This window comes from Chelmon rostratus, chromosome 22, assembly GCF_017976325.1.
Source record: "Chelmon rostratus isolate fCheRos1 chromosome 22, fCheRos1.pri, whole genome shotgun sequence".
Classification (NCBI taxonomy): domain Eukaryota; kingdom Metazoa; phylum Chordata; class Actinopteri; order Chaetodontiformes; family Chaetodontidae; genus Chelmon; species Chelmon rostratus.
The window spans coordinates 6,234,074-6,254,041 of record NC_055679.1 but is presented as its reverse complement, the minus strand read 5'-3'; the positions used below and the strand labels follow the sequence as shown (position 1 = coordinate 6,254,041).

The 19,968-nt window shown below is 41.9% G+C and overlaps 2 protein-coding genes across 4 annotated transcripts in view; one reads left to right on the top strand and one right to left on the bottom strand.

Moving 5' to 3' along the window:
* The window catches only part of etv6 (ETS variant transcription factor 6), a 28,384-nt gene extending 23,787 nt beyond the window's left edge, over window positions 1–4,597 (bottom strand). Inside the window, exons 1-2 of one of the 2 annotated variants that reach the window (XM_041963842.1) lie at window positions 4,235–4,597; window positions 188–317 (exon numbers count right to left, since the gene is read on the bottom strand). In XM_041963842.1, coding sequence (XP_041819776.1) covers window positions 188–317; window positions 4,235–4,264 — 160 coding nt within the window. In that variant the 5' untranslated portion in view covers window positions 4,265–4,597. The remainder of the gene's footprint in view (window positions 1–187; window positions 318–4,234) is intronic. The other variant, XM_041963843.1, reaches the window with a different exon arrangement.
* A 2,209-nt stretch (window positions 4,598–6,806) lies between these two features.
* si:ch73-252i11.1 (uncharacterized protein LOC553517 homolog) lies at window positions 6,807–19,648 on the top strand. 2 transcript variants are annotated; one of them, XM_041964235.1, is made up of 12 exons: window positions 6,807–7,167; window positions 8,442–8,577; window positions 8,745–9,441; window positions 9,550–9,600; window positions 9,715–9,841; window positions 10,744–10,906; window positions 13,328–13,448; window positions 13,555–13,651; window positions 13,771–13,849; window positions 14,962–15,092; window positions 15,612–15,763; window positions 16,214–19,648. In XM_041964235.1, the coding sequence occupies exons 1-12, from the start codon at window positions 6,869–6,871 to the stop codon at window positions 16,798–16,800; spliced, it is 2,640 nt and encodes an 879-aa protein (XP_041820169.1). In that variant the 5' UTR covers window positions 6,807–6,868; the 3' UTR covers window positions 16,801–19,648. The 2 variants fall into 2 exon arrangements, with proteins under 2 accessions (XP_041820169.1, XP_041820168.1); XM_041964234.1 differs by having other exon boundaries at window positions 10,741–10,906.
* The last annotated feature ends 320 nt before the right edge of the window (window positions 19,649–19,968 follow it).

Sequence of the window (19,968 nt, the reverse complement as noted above, 5' to 3'; positions counted from 1 at the left end):
AGACAAATAAAAATCTGACTTCCCAGATTACCACTTCAAGCAAACAGAAACATTTACATTGCGAGATGCTAAAAACACTGACAAAAATCAATCTGTCCTGTTCAAATGACCGACTGATCAATGTGGGTAGGAGTCACTGCTCATCTGGGTGTGTGTGTGTGTGTGTGTGCGAGTGTGTGTGACTCACGCAGGTGCGCAGGCAGCCTGGCAGGCTCGTCCTCCATTCGGCTGGCTGGCCTCGCGGCGGGAGCATGGACGGGGGAGGAAGTGGAGTTTGGCAGCGGGTTCGCGGAAGGACTGAAAGAGCTCCTCTCCTGCTATGAATAGACACAGAGACACAAAGCATGGCTCACAAAGCTCCACGACGCACCGGCCCTGAACCCAAACAGCCCCACGCCAACGCGCCTCACCTCGCCGTGCACCCACAACATCGGCTAGCCTTGGCCTCATCTCGGCACACAGAGCAGTATGTGCCTCTGATAAACCAATACACACATCTGTCATGCTGCGAAGATGCAAATATGTAGAATGCCATACATGCTTCAGCACATGTGATGCTTTTTAAAGTCCTAAATTAACCAGTGCTCAGTTTGGAAAGGTGGCAATCTCACTGACCTCAGGATGTTTTAGTGACTAAGAATCAACACAGCTGGATTTTCATCATTAATCGTTGGCACTATAAAATGTTTGGAAAATGTAAAATATGCCCATCACAGTTTCAAAGAGCTTGAGGTGACGTCTTTAAATTGTACGCCCAACAGTCCAAGACATAATTTTACACATCTACAATGATATAACACCTTCAGGAAGCTGGAACCAGCAAAGGTTGGACGAATTTTCTTAATAAATGAAATATTTCACTATAATCACATTTTTTGTTGATCAACTGATCAATAAAGCAACTAATAATTTTGGCACAAATTGGCACTGTCTTTGCAGCAAACACATTTGATTACTGGACACACAAGGCAGTCTGCAACTAGGGATGCAGCTAATTACTTTTATTGATAGATCTCAATTATTGTTTAAAAGAACTGTTTTTTGCTTCATGTACATTTCTCATTTTTGCTTGACAAACCAAAATTTCATATTTACTTCCATTGTTTTTTGTTGATTGATTATTTAATTCTTCAAAGTAATCGAGAGCTGAAACAATTGATCAATGAGTTCATTGAAATAAAATTATTCAGCAACTATTTTGATTTGTCCGATTTGTTGTTTAAGGTATTTTTTTGCCAAACATTTGCTGGTTCCAGCTTCTTAAACATGAGAATTTCCAGCTTTATTTTATCTTATATCAAACTGAAGCTCTTTGGTTATTTCACTGTTTGTCGGGCAAAAAAAAAAAAAAAAATCAAAGATGTCTCTCTGAAACTTTGACAGACATTTTCACTGTTTTCTGTTGTTCTAAAGGCTCAACGAGCAATTAAATAAATAATAATAATCAGCAGATCAACACCTAATGAAACTAATTGGTAGTTGCAGCCCAAGAATAAACATCCAAGTGAAGGAAACTTGCGATATGGATTTCTGATCTGAAGTCAATAGTGATTGCTGTATGGATCATTTTTAATATCACCGTGGTAAACTGTTCAAGTACCATGATCATTTGGACAAATGCTTTAGAAGTTGTTTCTTACGGATCTTCTGTTTAAGGGTGCAAAAGGCAGATAAAACGGTTTTACTGCATTTTACTATTCAGTCTGTATTTTGGTCTGTTTTCTTAATGAGTCAGTCCAGGCCAGATGGAGTAGCAAGAACAACGAGTAGACTGCAGTACTACTACTTGTTGTAGTGATTGCAGTGCTTTGTCACAATGGTTTCCCCATTTTTCTTTCCACAGAAACTCACAGTTACATCTGCAGGCACGAACCAACCTGTTCAACCATTCATGTTCAAGTGAGTATTTGGATGTTGCTGTGTCTGTTCTGTGTGAGATCATGTCTGATTTTTTAATAATTGATCAGCTGTTTTTGTCTTTTATCATTACAAAAAAAGCCCAAAATTCCATGGTTTCAGTTTTCCAAATGTGAAGACTTGCTGCAACGTGCTTCTAAATTAGATATATTTGGTTTTTGGGCTGTTGGTCGGACAAAAGCCTCAATTTGAATATGTCACCTTGGGCTCTGGGACATTGTGATGGGCATTTTTCACTGTATTCATACCAATGTATGAGAGGAAACGATTATTCAGTTATTCAGAAAAAACAGCACATTTTTCCATAACGAAATCAGCTGTTAGTTGCAGCCCTCTCCAGGATACTCTGAGATTTTAGACACTCCAGCGCTGCTGTTGTAGCACACTCATGAATCTAGTTTATGGTACAAGGTTTTCCAGTTTGCTTTCATTCTCTGTTGACTGGTTTCCTTTCCTGCAAATGATGGCAGAGCATGAAGCCACTTTAGTTTCTTGAGGAAATGAAGCCTAGTTTCTGCTGTTTCTCCCTCCAGTTTCAGCCTGCTGTCACCACCCAGTCACTCTGAGACCTGCACACCAAGTATATGCACCAGGAATTTCCTGTGGAAGCCAAGCAATAATCTTTAAGGCTTTTATTTCCTCCCCTCAGAGTGAAGGCTTCTCTACCCCCCGCTTGACGTCCACTTTCTAAAAATTCCGTTGTCCAGAAAAATGTCAGGTTAGTGGCAATGCGACAGGGACGGTCAGGACAAAGCTTGTGGTACAGGCACTGCAGAAAAGGCAAAGGGATTTGTGACAGAACTGGGCTGCAGCATGAAGCTGAGGGGGAGTCCTGTCCACCAGCAGCTGTGGTGGAAAACTTCTCAGAGCGAAGTGCTGATCATTCTTCAGCATGCAACTGTAATCGTGCAGTGACATCAGACTGAGTAATGAGAAGACATCGCTCAAAACAAGACACCATATTTCACTTTGTGTCATTGAACAGCCCACATTGTTTTCAGTTCGTTCAGGCTGACATCCCAGACAATAGTTCTATAGAGTTCCTATTAGGGCTGCAACTAATGATTACTGAACCTGCCAATTTGTTTTTTTGGATTAACAAATGTCAAAAGACAAATTCACGAGCTCTTCAAATGTCATATTTTGTCTGACCAGCAGTCTAAAACCCAAAGACATCCAACTGAAAAATCCACAAAAACAGCAAATCCTCACGTTGAAGAGACCAGGACCCTTTGCTTGTTTTGCTTTATTACAAAGGAAACAATTAATCAGTTATGAAAACTGCAGATTAATCTGACAATTTTTCAGCCCTAGTTCCGACTAGAACAAGTCTGTGTTGACCATTATTGATTTTAATGTCTCATAGTTTGCCTTTTCATAGGGCTCCAACTATGGATTATTTTCATTACTGATTAATGAATGATTGATCATTTTAGATTCAAACATGATGACACATGCCACCACCAGCACAAAGTGTCTTTTCAGATTGTTTGCATGGCCAAACCAGCTGTCATAAAAACCAAGACATTCATTTAACGAATGTGTTGGTTTTGAAACTAAAGATTATTTACCTGATTGATTATCTATTGAGTTTTGTTTTTGATTAATCAATTCGTCGGTTAGCCTATAACTTGTCAAAAACAATGTCAATCACAGGGTCCATAGTTAAATACTCAGTTGACAATGGTGCAAAAGAAAGAAAAGGAGCACATCGGAGAAGCTTGATTTAGCAAATGTTTAGCTTTTTTGTTCAATAAATGACAAATCACTCAAAAATAAAAGTTGTTCATCAGTTTTCTGTCGATCGACTTTAACCCAGAGGAGTTTGTCAGTGGCAGTGAATCATTTCCATTTTAATATTCCCTGGGCTGTATGTGTAATAGGCCTATCTAATAATGACTTTAACAGCCCCGACTCCTCCTGATCTTGTTTTGTTGTGACTGCACGAGAGTCCTCCTCGCGCTGCCCACGTTTATAAACATGTCGTGCGGCTTCCAGCGTGTTCGCCCACCGGCTTCGATCACCTTTATTTTTCGGGCGGTAAATCGACCGTTCGGCGCTTCGCAGACAGTCACGACTTCTTCGCACCAGCATCAGAGTGGAGGCGAACTAAAAAGCGTGGAGCAACAGATGACGAGCAAAACAAACGCGCCTCCGCGAGCGCGGACGCCGCTGCGGCTCGTGCTCCCGGGCTACATGTCTGAGGAGGTGAGCGGCAGCTACAGTAAACCCGTCCCCTCCACGCCGCGAGGGATTAAAACCTGTGAGAGGAAAAGTGTCCGCCGAAGGGAAACAAAGAGCACAAAACGAGCCTCACCTTGCTCGCAGCGGAGGAGGATTCAGACATTATCTCCCGTCAACTTCTCTCCCTCTCCTTCCACTTTTCCGTTGCGCTTCTCCTCTTTATCTCCTGTTGTTTCCTACAGAAATGCAGCGGCGGCAGGAGGAGGAGGAGGAGGAGAAGAAGAAGCAGCGACAGTCCGACTGCTCGGCTTGTTGCTGGAGAAGTTGTGTGGTTTTTCACGTAGCCTGCTTTTTCTTTTTTTATCTGCTGGCCGGCTCCATAGCGCGGCTGTCGGCGTGAAAACTTCTTTTGTCTGCGTGTGTTTCCCTTCATATGTCGGCAGCGTGCTGGTTAATAATCCCTTCCTGGAAGAGCGAGACTAAAGAGTGAGAGAGAGCGACGTCCTCTCTCTCTCTCTCTCTCTCTCTCTCTCGCTCACTCTCTCTCTGTCTCTCGCGCTCACTCTCTCTCTCTCTCGCGCGCGCGCTCATTGATCTGGATGTGTGTAAAACGGCGAAATGACGTGAATTCCCAGCATTGAGCCTTGCCCCCTTTTAAAGGGAAACCCGTAGCAGGAAATCGCAGCAGGTCGCGAAGCAGAGATATGGCTGCAGGCTGAGAGCCGCGCTGACAGACTGCCTGATTTTCTCCACACTTTTTTAAAGGTTACCTTAATGCACGCGCGGTTATACGACAGCTTAAACTGCTTTAATGACAATAAACCAACAGCAAAAGTGTGACGAAAGGACATACAAAGGTATCAACTTGTAGAAACTCCACATGAAACCAATCATTTCCTACTAATTAATTCATGTTTTATAATTGTAATAACATGAATAATTAAATATTGCATAAGAGACTAGATTAGTTTAGATGTAACTTTATTGCACATACAACATCAACCAGAAGTGCAAAAAGCAGGAAAGTGCAGAGTGATGTGCAAATGTATGGATACACAGTCAGGGGTAGATAGATAGATGAATATGATAAGCTACGTATTGTGTGAACGGGGTGAAATGAAAAAGATATACACCACATGTGCTGGTGTAAGTACAGCTGATGACACTGCTGAGACCTTCTATGTCGTTGCTTGTTAATGGCCTTTTATTTATGATCCAAATGCCTCAAAGTATGAAACGGTCACTTTCATGTGACTTCCACTCAAGAGATGTAGTGCAAAAACTCTATAATGCAACAGACACAGGCTAATAGAGGAATACTGTATGATAAAAGAAATGATTATTATATGTTGTATAGCATTTAAGAAAAAATGCAATATACTCAACGCTTAGCAGCTAAAGAGCCAGATAGTTCCCTCAGGAGTGTGTGGAGACCAAAACAGAGTAAAAAGACGAGTGACTATTAAATTTTTATTTGTCAGGTGTTCATATTTATAAGTTGATAATATGTCAGACATGAGATAAAAGACCCCAGCCAGGACCCACTTGATAACCTGGTATCTTACTTGGTATCTTAGATTACTGGACCATGGGGATACCCCTTTCATTTCTTTGTCAGCCATTGTGATTCTCCAGGTTCAATTTGACAGTGAATCTGGATTGAAGCTTCAGAGTTTTCGAGTGGCAGTAGATGGTGTTAGAAGAGAAAGGCAAAAAAAATGATAGAAAAATCACTTCCGACATGTATATTCTCCTCAGGGAGAGGGGGACGGGAAGCAATGAGGCTGATGGGAAATGTGCTGCAAGTTAACGAGCAAATGCAGATGAGTGAAGCTGAGGGATGACGAACGTTCATCCTGATGCTGCAGACTGAGACCTGGCAAATGATTGGACTTGCATATTTTATGCTATTTCATTTTATTTTATTACTTGCAGAATCTAATCACAGTGGCTGTGATTAGGATTTGTTGTTACCATGCAGTATTTTTGAGCTGGAAATTGGGATAAGATACCGTTGTTTTTTTTTTAGTTCTTTCCCGTGTTGCTCAAATGAAGCAATTTGTCAAAGCAATTATCATTTTGATAGCTGTGAGGATATAACTGTAAATGTATTGAACTAAATTTCAGTGTTTTTATGAAAATTCAGGGAACCGCAGGGGAGATTGTGCTAGGCAGGTTTTTAGCTGGTGGGTCTGACTGATCACATTAATGACATTACAATAATCAGATTGAAAAGGTGCAACTGTAATCTTACACATACTGTACACAGTAATCAGATTACAGACTTACTTGCTGATAGTCAGACACATAAAATGCAGAATATTAATATCAAATTATCTTTAATGTGTTTTGCAGAAACTTCTGCAAGAAGTAGAACAATTCCAACCAGATGGTCGTCAATCTTCACTGGAAGAGTGAATCACTGGACTGAGATTCAGTGAATGTGACACCACCAGATAGTTTCTTAATGCATTTATTATTATTACATTTATTGTTTACATATTATTTCCGTATTTTGATGTGTCTCTACTGTTCAGGTAAGAGATGTCAGGATTAGAGCAGAGGCAGATCTCCTCAGTCCTCACATGAATCTCGGGCTGTGTGAGGTCACGTAACACGAGGACGCCCCCAAGCGGCGAACAGCAGCGTTACACCACTCCTGCTAAAAATAGTTAAGTTTCGGTTTCCAATCATCAGAAAAGATACCGAACTTCGTTTCTCCTCCTGAGAAATTAGCTGCTACGGTTAGTCTGCGCGGTGGAGGGAAATGCAGAGGATCGTTAAAATGATGGAGGCAGAAATACTGAAGTTCATCTGCGCCAATCAAGGATCGGTTAACACTGATTATTTGTTGTTTAATCTCGCTTTTGGCGATTCGGTGAACGTGTCGGAAACTATTTGTAACCAAGAGAAATTTGCTTCGTGTTGCCCCTTCGGACAGCCGAAGGTGGTGGCCAGGACCAATCTGAGACTGTGCCGAGCCAGAGACTGCCAGGGAACATGCAGGGGCCTGCATCTGTGTAAAAACATCCTCTTCACGGGATCCTGTCAGTTCAGCCGGTCCAGGTATGTATGTTTGTTTAAACTACGAGGCCTGAAGTGTGTCGTGAAGTGGCCTGTGTGCCTGAGGTTACTGGGGCAGGGCAGGCAGCAGGAGAGGGCTGTGAGGCTTTCAGAGCTGTCTAAATTGTTTTAAAGGGACCGTTATTGTTTAAATTATCATAATTTTCCATGTGAGATTAAAGCTGTTCAGGGTAGACCGACACTGTGACAGGATGGTTTCGGCGATGTGGTAAAATTTAAAGGCCTCGACGCGCCTGGTGCGTTCATGCACCGTTGGCGAAGTCTGTTACTTCATCTCCGAGTTGATATTCACCTGTGGCTCGTTTGAAAACTGTTTAGACTGTTCACTTCTGGCAGAGTTAGATAAACAAGATTGCTGCCACTTTTACACTTGTCTATAAGCTAATTATTAAAGCTAACTTATCTGTATTTTGGCTCAAAGACTGAAAATGGAAACAAATTGCTTGACTCCATCCAAATGTAGCTTTACCTCTCAAGCGCACCAGGCAACACATATCTGTGCGGTTAGAAAATTATCTTATACTGAAGTGTAAAAGCTGTATAGTTTTAATAGAAGTTAAGTAACAGACTTTTTTAGCACTAGCTTTGGGCGGGGGGCTTTGCTAGGCAGCCCTACGTGTTGAGCCCCACGAAGTTAAAAATGCTGTTTTTGATTAAGTGTGTGTTCAATGGAAATGATTATTTTGGTAAAATAATCCACCCAAAAAGTCAAACTAATGAAGCATTACATCCATTCTAGATGTTCTGCAGTTTGCCATCAACTTTACACCCTTTTTTCACAACTTCGCTGCTTCTGCAGTTACTATTCCCTGACAGTGGAGGGCAGTGTGGGCTCCTGTTTTCAGTCTTTATGCTAAGCTAAGATAACCAGCTGCTATTATGTTTACTTGTTTCAACACTACACTTACATACACGGGGAATAACCAAATGCATCATTCGGCAGTATGCAGGCAATTAAAGCCAGTCAGATATATTGCTAGCTCTGTGGTGACCTTTAGCCCTCTGAACATGTTACAGTAGATAAGTGTGGTGTCGGTCACAGGTACAACACTTCAATGCCTCTTTCTAGCTGTGACTCGCATATTTAATTGTATTACTTTGTAGTTAGCTTCACGTATGTCTATCGTTTTTGAGTTTTAATTTAGTGACACATCAGATCACTCACGAAACACCAGGCAGGAATTGATTCTTTTCAACCGCACATGTAAAGCTCAAACTTGTGACTGGACTGTGTGCGCTGTGCTCTTTGACGACAGGAGAGGATGCATCTTCTCCCATGCGCTGGACTCTGAGCACAATACGAGGATACTGAGAGAGCATGAGCTGGAGAGTCTGAGCAGGGCGGAGCTGTGCACGCTGCTGCTGCAGAGCGACGACAGGCTCCTGCCACCTGTAAGTCTGACGACAGACAGAAGATGCATCTGGAGATTTTATAATCAGATATTTGATCGGCCACAGAGCGGATCAGAGCTAAAATCTGTCACCTCTGTTGGTTTCTCACCATTTCTCCTTGCTTTTTTGCTTTGTTTAATTGTAACCACCTCTTCTCCCTGTACCAGATATGTTATGATTACAACAATGGTGGCGGGGAGTTCGGCAGGTGCCAGGATGGTTCTGGTTGCAAGAGACTGCATATTTGTGAGAAGTTCCTGAACCGTGACTGCAGCTGCACCAGGGTTCACGATTTTACTGCTCAACAGCCTTTGAAAATCCTGCAGGATAAAGGCGTGCCTGAAGACCTTATTCCCTCCTTGAAGTCAGTGTATGCAAATATCCAGGCTTTGAAGTACTTGGACAGAAATGGCGATAAGGGCAACAGTCCACAGCGAGGTGGTAACAGGGGCAACAGAGGAAACAGAGGCAACAGGGGCAACAGGGGAAACAGAGGAAACAGAGGAAACCAGGACCACTGTCCGCAGCGAACCCTTTCCACTAGTGATATCTTTGCTGCCATCAGTGCCTTCGATGACGTTGACAATGGGCCAAATAAAGGCAACAGTTACTCGCAGCACCCAACGTCCTCCACCAGTGACGTCTCTGTTGCTGCCAGCGATGATGGTCAGAGCACAAAACCAACACAAAATCTGAATAAAACTTCCACAGCTATCAGAGGGAAAGTTGGCAACCGTGGCAACAGGGGCAACCATCAACCACTGCCACGAACCCGTTCCACCAGTGACATCAACGCTTCCGTCAACGGCGACGCAAACGGTGATGATTTGTCGAACAGAAGAGAGAGGAACAGGCCTGTCAGAGGTAAACTGCAGCAGCTGCAAAATAAAAAAATAAAGGTATATTCTGAAAGAACTGCTAGAAACCAACCAAACAACTCTTTAAAGCACTCTTTTTGTGTGTTTCCTTTAGATAAAACGGAGCTATGCATGTACTTCATCAAAGGACACTGTATTCATGGGGGTGAGTAGCAGTTCTAACAGCAATAATTGCACTTATTTTGTGTACTTTAGAGCAGTCATGACATTGGTTTTCATTTGGTGACATTAAATTGTATTGTGACCGATGTGTTCACAGAGCGATGTTTTAAAGCTCATGACAAGATGCCCTACAGATGGGAGATCAGAGTGGATGATCAGTGGACCGCCATGCCTGAAAATGAATCGATTGAGAAGGACTACTGTGACCCTAAAAACACAATCAGGTACTGCCTACTGACATTCAATGGGATTGTAGTTCTGTCGATCTGGGATGATATTAAACTTAACCATCTCAAGGTGTACACTTCAACAAGCAGTTCCAAATCTTCAGTAAAGCCAGTCCACCAGTTTGGAGGATTGCAAACACTTTTGAAACATCATCCACACCATCGGTGGACTTATAAATAGCTCTTTAAAGAAATAGTTTTGAGAGGTACATTTGTTGACCTTTTAGCCCAGGGTTAGATGAGAAGCTAGACACCACTCTCTATCCGTACGATAAATATGAAGCTACAAACATTAGCCAGTTAGCTTGGCTTAACATGAAGACAGGAAACAGAGGGAAACAGCTAGATCAGCAAAATCCAGCTACTGTGCTGTCATCCCTAATGTTCACTGACTAACACACTATATCTTCTTTGTTTAATCCGCACAAAAACCAAAGTACAAAACCAACTAGTGGGTTTCACGTGAGTTGAATGCGACCGTTAAGCTAACTGGCTGCTAGCTGCTTCCTCAGATTTCCCATGTAGCCATGAGAGTGGTATCAATGTTCTCTGCATGTCTCTGCAGGAAGGTGAATAAGCGTATTACCCAATTGTGGAACTACTTTAAGGCAAGGCGAGGCAGATTAAACTGCAGACTTTAGACAGAAACTCCACAAGCTGTTGAGTGGAATCAGACCTACCTTGAAGAAAAATGAATGTTGTTTTAATGTGATAAAATTTGTTTTAAGTTATGTTATGACTGGGAATTATGACCTAATTTTTCACTGCATTGGGAAAATCCTGAATATTGGCCTGATGCATCATCAAACTAATATACTGGTGTTACACAATAGATTACTTGCTTTTAAAAATGATTTTAATTGTATCATTAACTGTTCCTCGTTTGCTGTCTTTAGCAGCAGCTATCCACCTGTGGATTTTGACACAATGACCCGTGGACCGAACAAAGTGCGTCGTCTCTCTACCATTAACTCTTTGCTTGAGCCGACCTTCATCCTCACCACTGAGTGGGTCTGGTACTGGGAGGATGAGTACGGAAAGTGGAACGCGTACGCTTCAGCTGTGAGTAACTGGAGTCAGTCTTGTTTTCGCCGCGATAATGCCACGGTTGCACAGTTTTAAAAATACAACCAATTTCCTGTGTTGTGCTAAAGCTAAAAACAACTGCAGATGATGCTTAAACGAGCTACTGTTTGCTAATGGGTTGACCAAATGAACTGATGAAATTTCAGTGTTTTGTTTACAATTATTTGCAGCTAATGCATTTTAAAGATCATGCTGTCGCAATAGATCATTTTTTTCTTAAAATAGCAGGTATTTGCTATTTTTCTTGACCTTACTTGTGGTATATGATAAAGATGCTGAAATAGGGATTTCCCAATGTTCCCCATCTGCAACATTTGATACTGCAACCAATCAGTGCATACATATTATCTGGACATTTCTCTCAAATAACGCGGTGTTCCTTGTCGCTACAGTATAACAGTTCCTACTGTTCCTAGCAAACAGTGGAGCAGCATGAAACAGCAGCAGCAGCCAACAGTTTCATTGAAGATATGCACACTGACAACATGCCTCGGCAAGCGAAGCTAGTGGAGCTGACTCCGGCTAAAAATGCCCTTTTTACCTCTATTTCAGTGACATTTCATTGCTGCACCACAACCCTAAATGCTGCTGTAGTGACAACAAGTCACTGCAGCAAACTCACTCTACTAAATGATTAGTTTAGTTTTATTTCAGTCAGATATACACTTCAAAGCAACAAAAGAAAAAAAAAAATTGACTGAAAAAGGCTCAGGCAGAAGCAAAGCTTATTAATGCCCGCCTACTATGCATCTTAAGCTACACAATTCATGGTGTCAAGTGGGAAGAAAAAAACGAACAAAAAAAAAAATACATATATATACATACATACTCATGCACATACATATCTCTTTTCCTCTTTTTTTCAATTACAGCCATAACTCCTAAATATAAATCCACATAATGATTTTTTGAACATTACAAAGGAAGTACATTGCTTAAGTTTGAGATCAGCTCTATTCCACAGATGAGCCCCTTCAAAAGAAATACATCTTCTTTTAACTTATTTTTTAGCTTTCGGTAACACAAATTTGCTTCCAACTCATATTTACTCTCAGACACTATGAAAAACCTACGCACACTGTCTGGTAGTTGAAGAAATTGAAGAAGCGAGGCTGTCCAAGCTGTACTCTTAAGTGAAATTTCTGATGTGATATTGGCCTTCTGATGCGATCCTCGGCTATCTGAGCTACACTCAAATCACAACAGGATAGAACTTCCCACTTCATCTCTCCCACTCGTGGTCTACTAAACCTGCGCTGAACTGACGACTACATGTGTTTACATAACCCTGAAACTCTTCATATCCTCTCTTATCCGTTTAATGTTTATAGCCGACATTTATTTTTTTCCTGCTGTATTCTGTTGCTGAAGATGCTGCCCATGCACATCATTAAAGTTCTAATCTAATCATTTATGGCTCTGCATCCACACAAAAAAATCAAAAGAGGCAGAGATGCTGCCACACTGCCTGAGCTGTGTGCACAGGCTGGGTGGCAGCATCTCTGAGGAGAGAGATTAGCAGCAGCACAGATTGTTGTCAGATTGCATAAATTTGAATTTGTCATGCTCAAATTGGACCACCGAATTAAGAACGTTTTAAAAAGGCATTTGGTGGAGCTACCTCGGCCATCTTTCAAAGCAAATATACGCTACCGATTTCAGACTTCCAGAGGGGCATATAAACACAGCATGAAAAATCTGATAAAAAGCAAATCCTGGACCAGACATGTGGCATGCATGTTCACATTGTTCCTCACATTTGACTCAAGTGAATTCAAGAAGTGAATTTTTAGGGCACTTTCTGTAATTTGCCGCATTTGCAAAAGTGAAACTGAGCAGTGTTCTAAATTCAAATTCTGTTATGCCCCGGGACATAAGATATTTAGGTAGTAATTAATAAATATATTAAGTGAAAAATTAAATGCTGGCCCTAAACTGACTAAACTGTGTGCACTCCAGAGTAGATCAAAAGCCAGGAGGTCGTCAGTTAGGCTATTTCTTGACTCTGCTGGTGATGGTGAAGACTGGTAGATCCCAGGCCAGCTGTTTCCCCCTGTGTCCAATCTCTGTGCTAAAGTAAGCAAACCAGCTGCTGGCAATAGCTTCACATTTAGCCTACAGACAAGAGGGTGGGGTTGATCTCCTTTAACTCAAGAAAGCAAATAAGTGAATTTACCTAAATTTTTTCTTTAAAAACATGTTTGTTTTCTTAGCCATTGTGCTAAAATCAGCTGTATTTGCAATAAACAATAAGTTGACTGAAGTGCACATTTATATAGTTCCAGTTTTTGTAGGCAATAATATCTTTGCATATTATTCCAAGTGGCTCCTGATTGGTCATCTGCCATGTCAAATATGTTCTGAGGTAAAAACAGACGGATGTGTCTTGTGTGGCAGGATGGTGGACACAAACCAGCAGACATGGACAGCTCTAAACTGGAGCAGAAGTTTCTGGACAATGACAAAGATGTGGTGGAGTTCAAGGCCGGTTTACAGTCATATTCACTCAGTTTTCAGGGTAAACAAAGATAATACAAGCGATCTCTGTGTTGACAGTTTCTCTGTGCAGACATTTTTGAAATGTTAAAGCAGCGTCATGATCATGTCTCCTTGTGTCTCCTCAGACATGATACAAACAAACAAGCAGTATGGCACTAAAAAGGTTGTGAAAAGACGTCCCCGGTTTGTCTCCGCGGCTGATGTCCAAACGCGGAGAGCGAGGTACGACATCCCTGATGAACTATGTTGACCCAACTTGTGTTTCCCACCTTTAAAAACATTTTAATCAAACTGCTGCATGAACAAACTAATTGTAATCGCTGTTTGTTTTCTGACCACAGAAGGCCGCTTGGTCCAGCAAATTTCACTACAATACCAGACCACTGGGACAAGACACAGATCCCTCAAACAGGATACAAGGTATTACAATATACACTCACCTGCAAGCTGCCCCATGAACTTCTTGGCAGCAGCAGGGATTTGATTCTCACCAGCGGCTCTTTGCTGTGTGTCATCCCCTTTCTCTAACCCTCCCCACTGTTCCTTCTGTGTATACTAAAATCAATACTAATTTGTTGGCAATACTTTCTTATTGTGAACAAATCCTGTGAAGAGGAGTAGTTTGTAGTGTGCCCCATTATTGTCCAAAAACTATTGAAAACACACCGCTGAGCCACACTGTTGCACTGGGTGACATGTTCCTTCATTATTATGGACATGGCACTGAGTCAGTCTCACATACAATCCCACAAATTGTGTATTAGCCCACTGCAGAAAATAGTCCCCAACAAATACACCATTCTCTCCTTTCTGAGCAACCCTGGATAAAAATGCCATTTTTTTGGACAGTAACCCACAATGTAAAATATCACTGGCTTTATCCTGAAGTGGAGAGAAATGACTGCCTGCGAGGAATGAAAAACACATCCAGAAATCTAACAAGGGTACACCGTGTCAAGCACCCAAAACCAGGCCAACATCATCCATCGGCAGAGCCAGAGAACAGTTCCAGTCCAACCTGTTCGGCCTGTCGGCAAAAGAATTTACAGTTGCATTTTAAACTTAGGAACATGCAGCTACAATAAAAGCAAAACCTGATTTGCTAGAGCTCATTGGCTGCAGGTGACACAAGTGATAAAACCGAGGCAGCTCCCCCTTGTGGAGAACCTGCAGCTGGTGAGTTAGTGAGTAACAAAGAGACAATGACATGCTTTGCAACTGAAAACAATATGGTTCGCTTTGGAAAGCGGTTAGTAATAATGCAAAAGACTTAAAGCATGCAAGCAAAGATGTGGCCTTCTAATGTTGTCTGATCATTTCTGCATATTTCATCTTCTTTATCTGCTAATTTGGAGTTTTAGCAAAGCAAAACTCTGTTAATTGCAAACAACTCTGTCACGCCAAAAGCACTTTCCAATGATTTGAGTTAACTGACTGTCAGCTTACTGTTCAGTGGGGCCAAAAAAGTTAGGTATCGCAGGTACTTCGGCAATAACAGTTAATTTCTTTTCTCTTTGCTCTGTGTTTTCTAGCGAGTCTCCCTCCAGCGCTCCTCAGATGAATACAAGGAGATTGAAGCTCTCTTCTGTAAAACCATGAGAGGCTTTGACATTGTCAAAATCGAGAGGATTCAGAACAAAGCTCTTTGGGAAGTCTTTCAGTGGTACGTATGTGATTATCACGTTTGGTCCGGAGACTTATTCAAACATGCGTCTGAGTGGCGGTGTGTTTAATGTCCTCTTAACTAGCTTCTTATTGTACCTGCTCAGATGAACACCACTGTCTGACCGTTAAAGCAAGACGATGCAACTTCCTAAAGAAGAAATATTCTACGTCTTACAAATGAAAAGCTCAACATACAAGCAGTGAAATACATTGTTGCTATGGAGTTTGGCTGCTGTGTCGAGTAGCTTATGGTGGCTATTGTTAGCTAATGTTAAAAGTTTAGATAGTTATTGCCGGGGAAGTGACATTGCAGAGTCTGTTCACTGCTTTGTGAAGTTCTTGTACTTGTTCTACTGTTTCGTTCTATTTTTTCAAATTTACCATTATCCAGTGATTGCCACCTGTGTCCACACCAGTCGCTGTTCAACAAAGTTACGTGGTTTCACTTTATGTTTGCATGCATTCCCACATGCATCAGCTTGATTGAAGTTTTCACATTTCTTGTTGCTAAATGAAGGCAGAAAACTCAGATGACGAACAACAATGGCGGGCGCAGTGTGACAGAAAAAAAGCTTTTTCATGGCACTGACTCGAAATACGTTGACGTCATCTGCCACACCAACTTTGACTGGAGAATCTGTGGAACTCATGGAACTGCTTTCGGCAAAGGTGAGTTGGAGGAACATTTATTGTGGGCTGTTTACTGATGAGACATTGCTCATAACTCCTCCCAAGGCAATGGATCTCAGTTTGCTATGTGGTGCTCAGAATGCCAAAACATTACATTTTGGAAAACAGCACATTATTAAGAGCTGAAAAAGTTAGGTGATTAATCAATGGGTTGATCGACAGGGAATTAATCGGCAAATGTTTGGTAATTGATCAATTATATAGGTCATGTACGAAGCCAAAATGCCAGATGTGCTAGTTTCAGTTTCACAGTTGTGAGGATTTTTTTTTGTTTTATGTGAAGAAGAAACAATTGTTTATTCAAGAAAATGATTTGCAAATGATTAATCAGTAATTAAATAATTGTTGGTTTCAGCCCGAGCGCCTTTCTGCAGCATTTTGACATTACAGTAATCCAGAAATTTGAAATCTTTCTTTGTCCAAACCCAGGTAGTTACTTTGCCCGGGATGCAAAATACTCCCACAACTACACCGGTGACTCTGATGTCAAATCCATGTTCATCTCACGACTGCTGGTGGGAAACTACACCAGAGGGTCCTCCGACTACCGCAGGCCTCCTTCCAAGGATGGCGGGGACATAAACTTCTTTGACAGCTGCGTGGACGACGTCATGAACCCTTCTATCTATGTTGTGTTTGAGAAGCACCAGATCTATCCCGAGTACCTGCTGCAGTACAAGACTACGCACCCGCTCGTTGACGTATTTGGTGCTGCGTCTACATCTGCATCTGCACCGGCACCAAAACCAGTACCAGCACCAAAACTGGTACCGGCACCAAAACCAGTACAGGCACCGAGGCCGGTTACCCGACCCAGTGTGTCAGTTTATCAACACAGCACATCCACATACCAACCTAGCACATCATTTTATCAACCCAGCGCAACCCCCCAACCCAGGACTTTGTCCTACCAGTCCAGCACAAGCTCTTATCGATTCCAGCCCACACAGTCGTCTCCACCTTCCCCACCAACCCAGAGTGCAAAGAAACAGTCTGATTCCTGTGTCATTGCTTAGGGACAAAGGCGAAGTGAGGGCAGGCTTTGATGGAGCTTCTGCAAAAAGTTTGGGGTCATTTTGGTGATAAATGTTTCGTGATGAGCTGCTTTTATGCAGCATATGACAGTGTCACTTAGACTGGAAAACCAAACAACACTATAGTTCTTAATTACACAAATTACTTAGTAAAGTAGAAAAAAAATACTATAAACAGGAAATATCAATGGCAGAGCTGCCAATTTCGAAGTAGCATTCAAATTTTAAACAAATATGTAGAAAATCGGCAAAAGAAAATGCAAACGAATGCATGTATTACAAGTCGCGAACGTTAAAATTTACGGTGGCGCTGGTTCTCCAGACAGGTGACATTAAGAAATCGCAAAAGAACGGTTTTAGTCGATGTACACGTCATGTACTTCATGATTTATTACTCACTCAGGAAATGTTACACATCACAATGGCATTAAAAAATCACATTAAATAAAATCATATTCAATAGCTGTAATACTGAATTCATCATATTTAGCAATTATTGCATTCAGACCAAAACATGAAAATCTCTTAAGCTTCTTCTAACTGCAGACCATATTTGAGGCTTCTAACCAAAAAGCTTTATAGAAAAACCCACTGACTTTGAAGTGGACTTGAAGGGAAGTGGAAATGCTACAATGTTAACTCGTCTCTGGGTTTTAGGACTCTTGATGCTGTCATCTCCGGGTTTTATAATGTGTATGTTAGCTGTTTTTGTTTCACAAAATGGTAAGGGTGTAAGTTTATTGATTATTTAAACCACCAGATGCAGATTTTGTGCTGAGTTATTCCTTTGCTTAAAGGTGCAATATGCATCTGAGAATTTATGTGTAAACATTCAAAAAAGAACTAAAATGTTCAACGGAGTTTGACGAAATGACACTTTTGACATTATGTCAATGACATCTATGTATTGTATTGAAGAGATATCCACTAAAGTTAGCATGCTAACTTGCTAGCCACAGCCTGTCCTGTCTCGAAATACCACTTTGTGCCTTAAGAGGCAATCGTTCGATAGCATCGCCCACAGTAGTTTCAAATGGGAGATGTATGCTAACAGCAAATCTGCCACGTTTAATAAGCTCTCTTTGCTTTTTGAATCTAATAAATAAACTCAACTCACCAAATGTCAAGAAAGGAAATCTGTTTTCCTTATCAAACAGAAAAATACAACCGTACACCTTGTGAACTCAAGTTTCTCTCTTTTACGAACTTGAGACGAGGTTAATTGCCGGGTTAACTCATCGTAGAACACACTTAGTTGAAACGCGACAGAAACAGAATGAAACTCACCAAATCGTCTTTGTCTTTCCGCTGTTCCAACAACAAGATGTGAAAGTATTCTGGCTCTACATGCGGTTTTCCAGGCTGGTGATTCCCCACCACCGTCGTCGGGGTTTGAGTCCTGGTTGGAGCCGCTGGAAATCACCTCGGTACTGCACTATCCCAGCCGTCCAGCACCAACACTCAACCGGTGCTCCGAGCTCCTGGTCTGGGCAAAGTCGGCTAATAGGGCCACTAGCTGCATGGCTAACTGAGCTAAATAGCTAACGCCTGCTTGTAGCTACAGCCACAAATGGTGACAGTTAAGAGTGTAGTGAGCAGTTACTCTTACATATTGCACTATTAAATGTGCAATATGTAATGTGTGACTAAATGAAGGTTTTAACGTTTTGTATATGTTGCAAAGATATCAACTGAAGTTAGCATGCTAACCAGCAAGAGGCGATAGTGAGTCAGTGTAGCGCCCAGCCAGTCCAACAGCACCGAGGTGGTATTGTTACCGTGTTTGGCTCCTAGCACCCCAACAGGCTGACCCCGCCGTAACCCTCACTCAGGCCTCCAGAGGTGGCGCTGACAGGCTGGCACCATTCCCCGCCAGCATTCCCCGCTGGGTCCCCCTGTCTCGACCCTGAAAACCTGCTCCTCCCAGAGGCCCAAAGCTCCTGTGCTAAAGGTGTAAACACCAACACTCCCCATCAGAGGGGACAGTGAGCTAACGCTAATTGGACTGCTAGCTGATGCAGCTAGCTGAGATAACCAGCAGCTACGGTTAGCAGCAGTTAGCTGTTACTCTGGTGATAGCTGCCTCGTATTTGAAGGGTGAATTCAACAGGTGGCCAGTTCGTACATATTGCACCTCGAACGTTACTGTTCCACTAAAATAATACCGTTTCTGTTGATGTTGTACATTGAAAAAATGCACACAGAAACAGTGTTTTATTTTCCAGTCCTTACTCTGCGGCATTGTTACTGGTGGAGCCGCAGTTCTCTGTGTCGTTCTCTGTCTGTCTCGTAATTGAATTGAAAACACCACCGGCGTTCGGGCCTCTTAGTGAAATGAGGCAGGGCATGAAAAATGATCAATATGGTTGCCGGTGCTTCCTGTGACATGAGACATTAGGTTTCATACCCCCCCTTCTTAAACACACACACACACACACACAAACCGTGTATACTGTACATACACTAGCAAGCACCTCCTCTTGTGCTTCCTGACAAACTGCAGTGTGAATGTGTTTGCATGTTAAGATTTCATCTTATCGTCACATTTCATCTCTATATCTCATATTTCCTCTACGCAGCCTGACTTTTTCATTGAATCATTCCACATACGAAAACATGCATTGATTTACAATAAAGCAGAACACGGATTTTTACAATATCTGCATTGAGTTATACTACGCCTCTGCTTTATGCAATGATTTATATTACTGTATGAATGTGAAGACATTAATTTGTTGTGCAGGCATGTTTATGTTTAGATCTGCTCTGATCAGTACAAATGTAACAGAAATTCTCTGAAATAAACATCTTTCGTTTGAGCCATAGGAAATTTGATTTAAAGCTGTCCTAATCAATGTTTTTAAATGAACAATTTCTCAAACTGTGTACTGCGACAGATGTTTCTGGCGCATCCATTGGGGCTCCTTATAGGGACGTCATGGGCTAACATGTAGTTTCTGATTTGACAGTAATGTTTTGGGTGTGTGGGATGTGAACTGAGTTGAATAATTTGTATTAACGATAATCAAAGGGATTTGGGAGGATTCACAAGCAGTGGGGGATACTTGAGGGTTGGTGGTGGAGGACTGAAGGACTGGAGGATTTTTTCCCAAGGGTATGTGGTTAAGTAGGAGGGCGCTAATCGAGAAT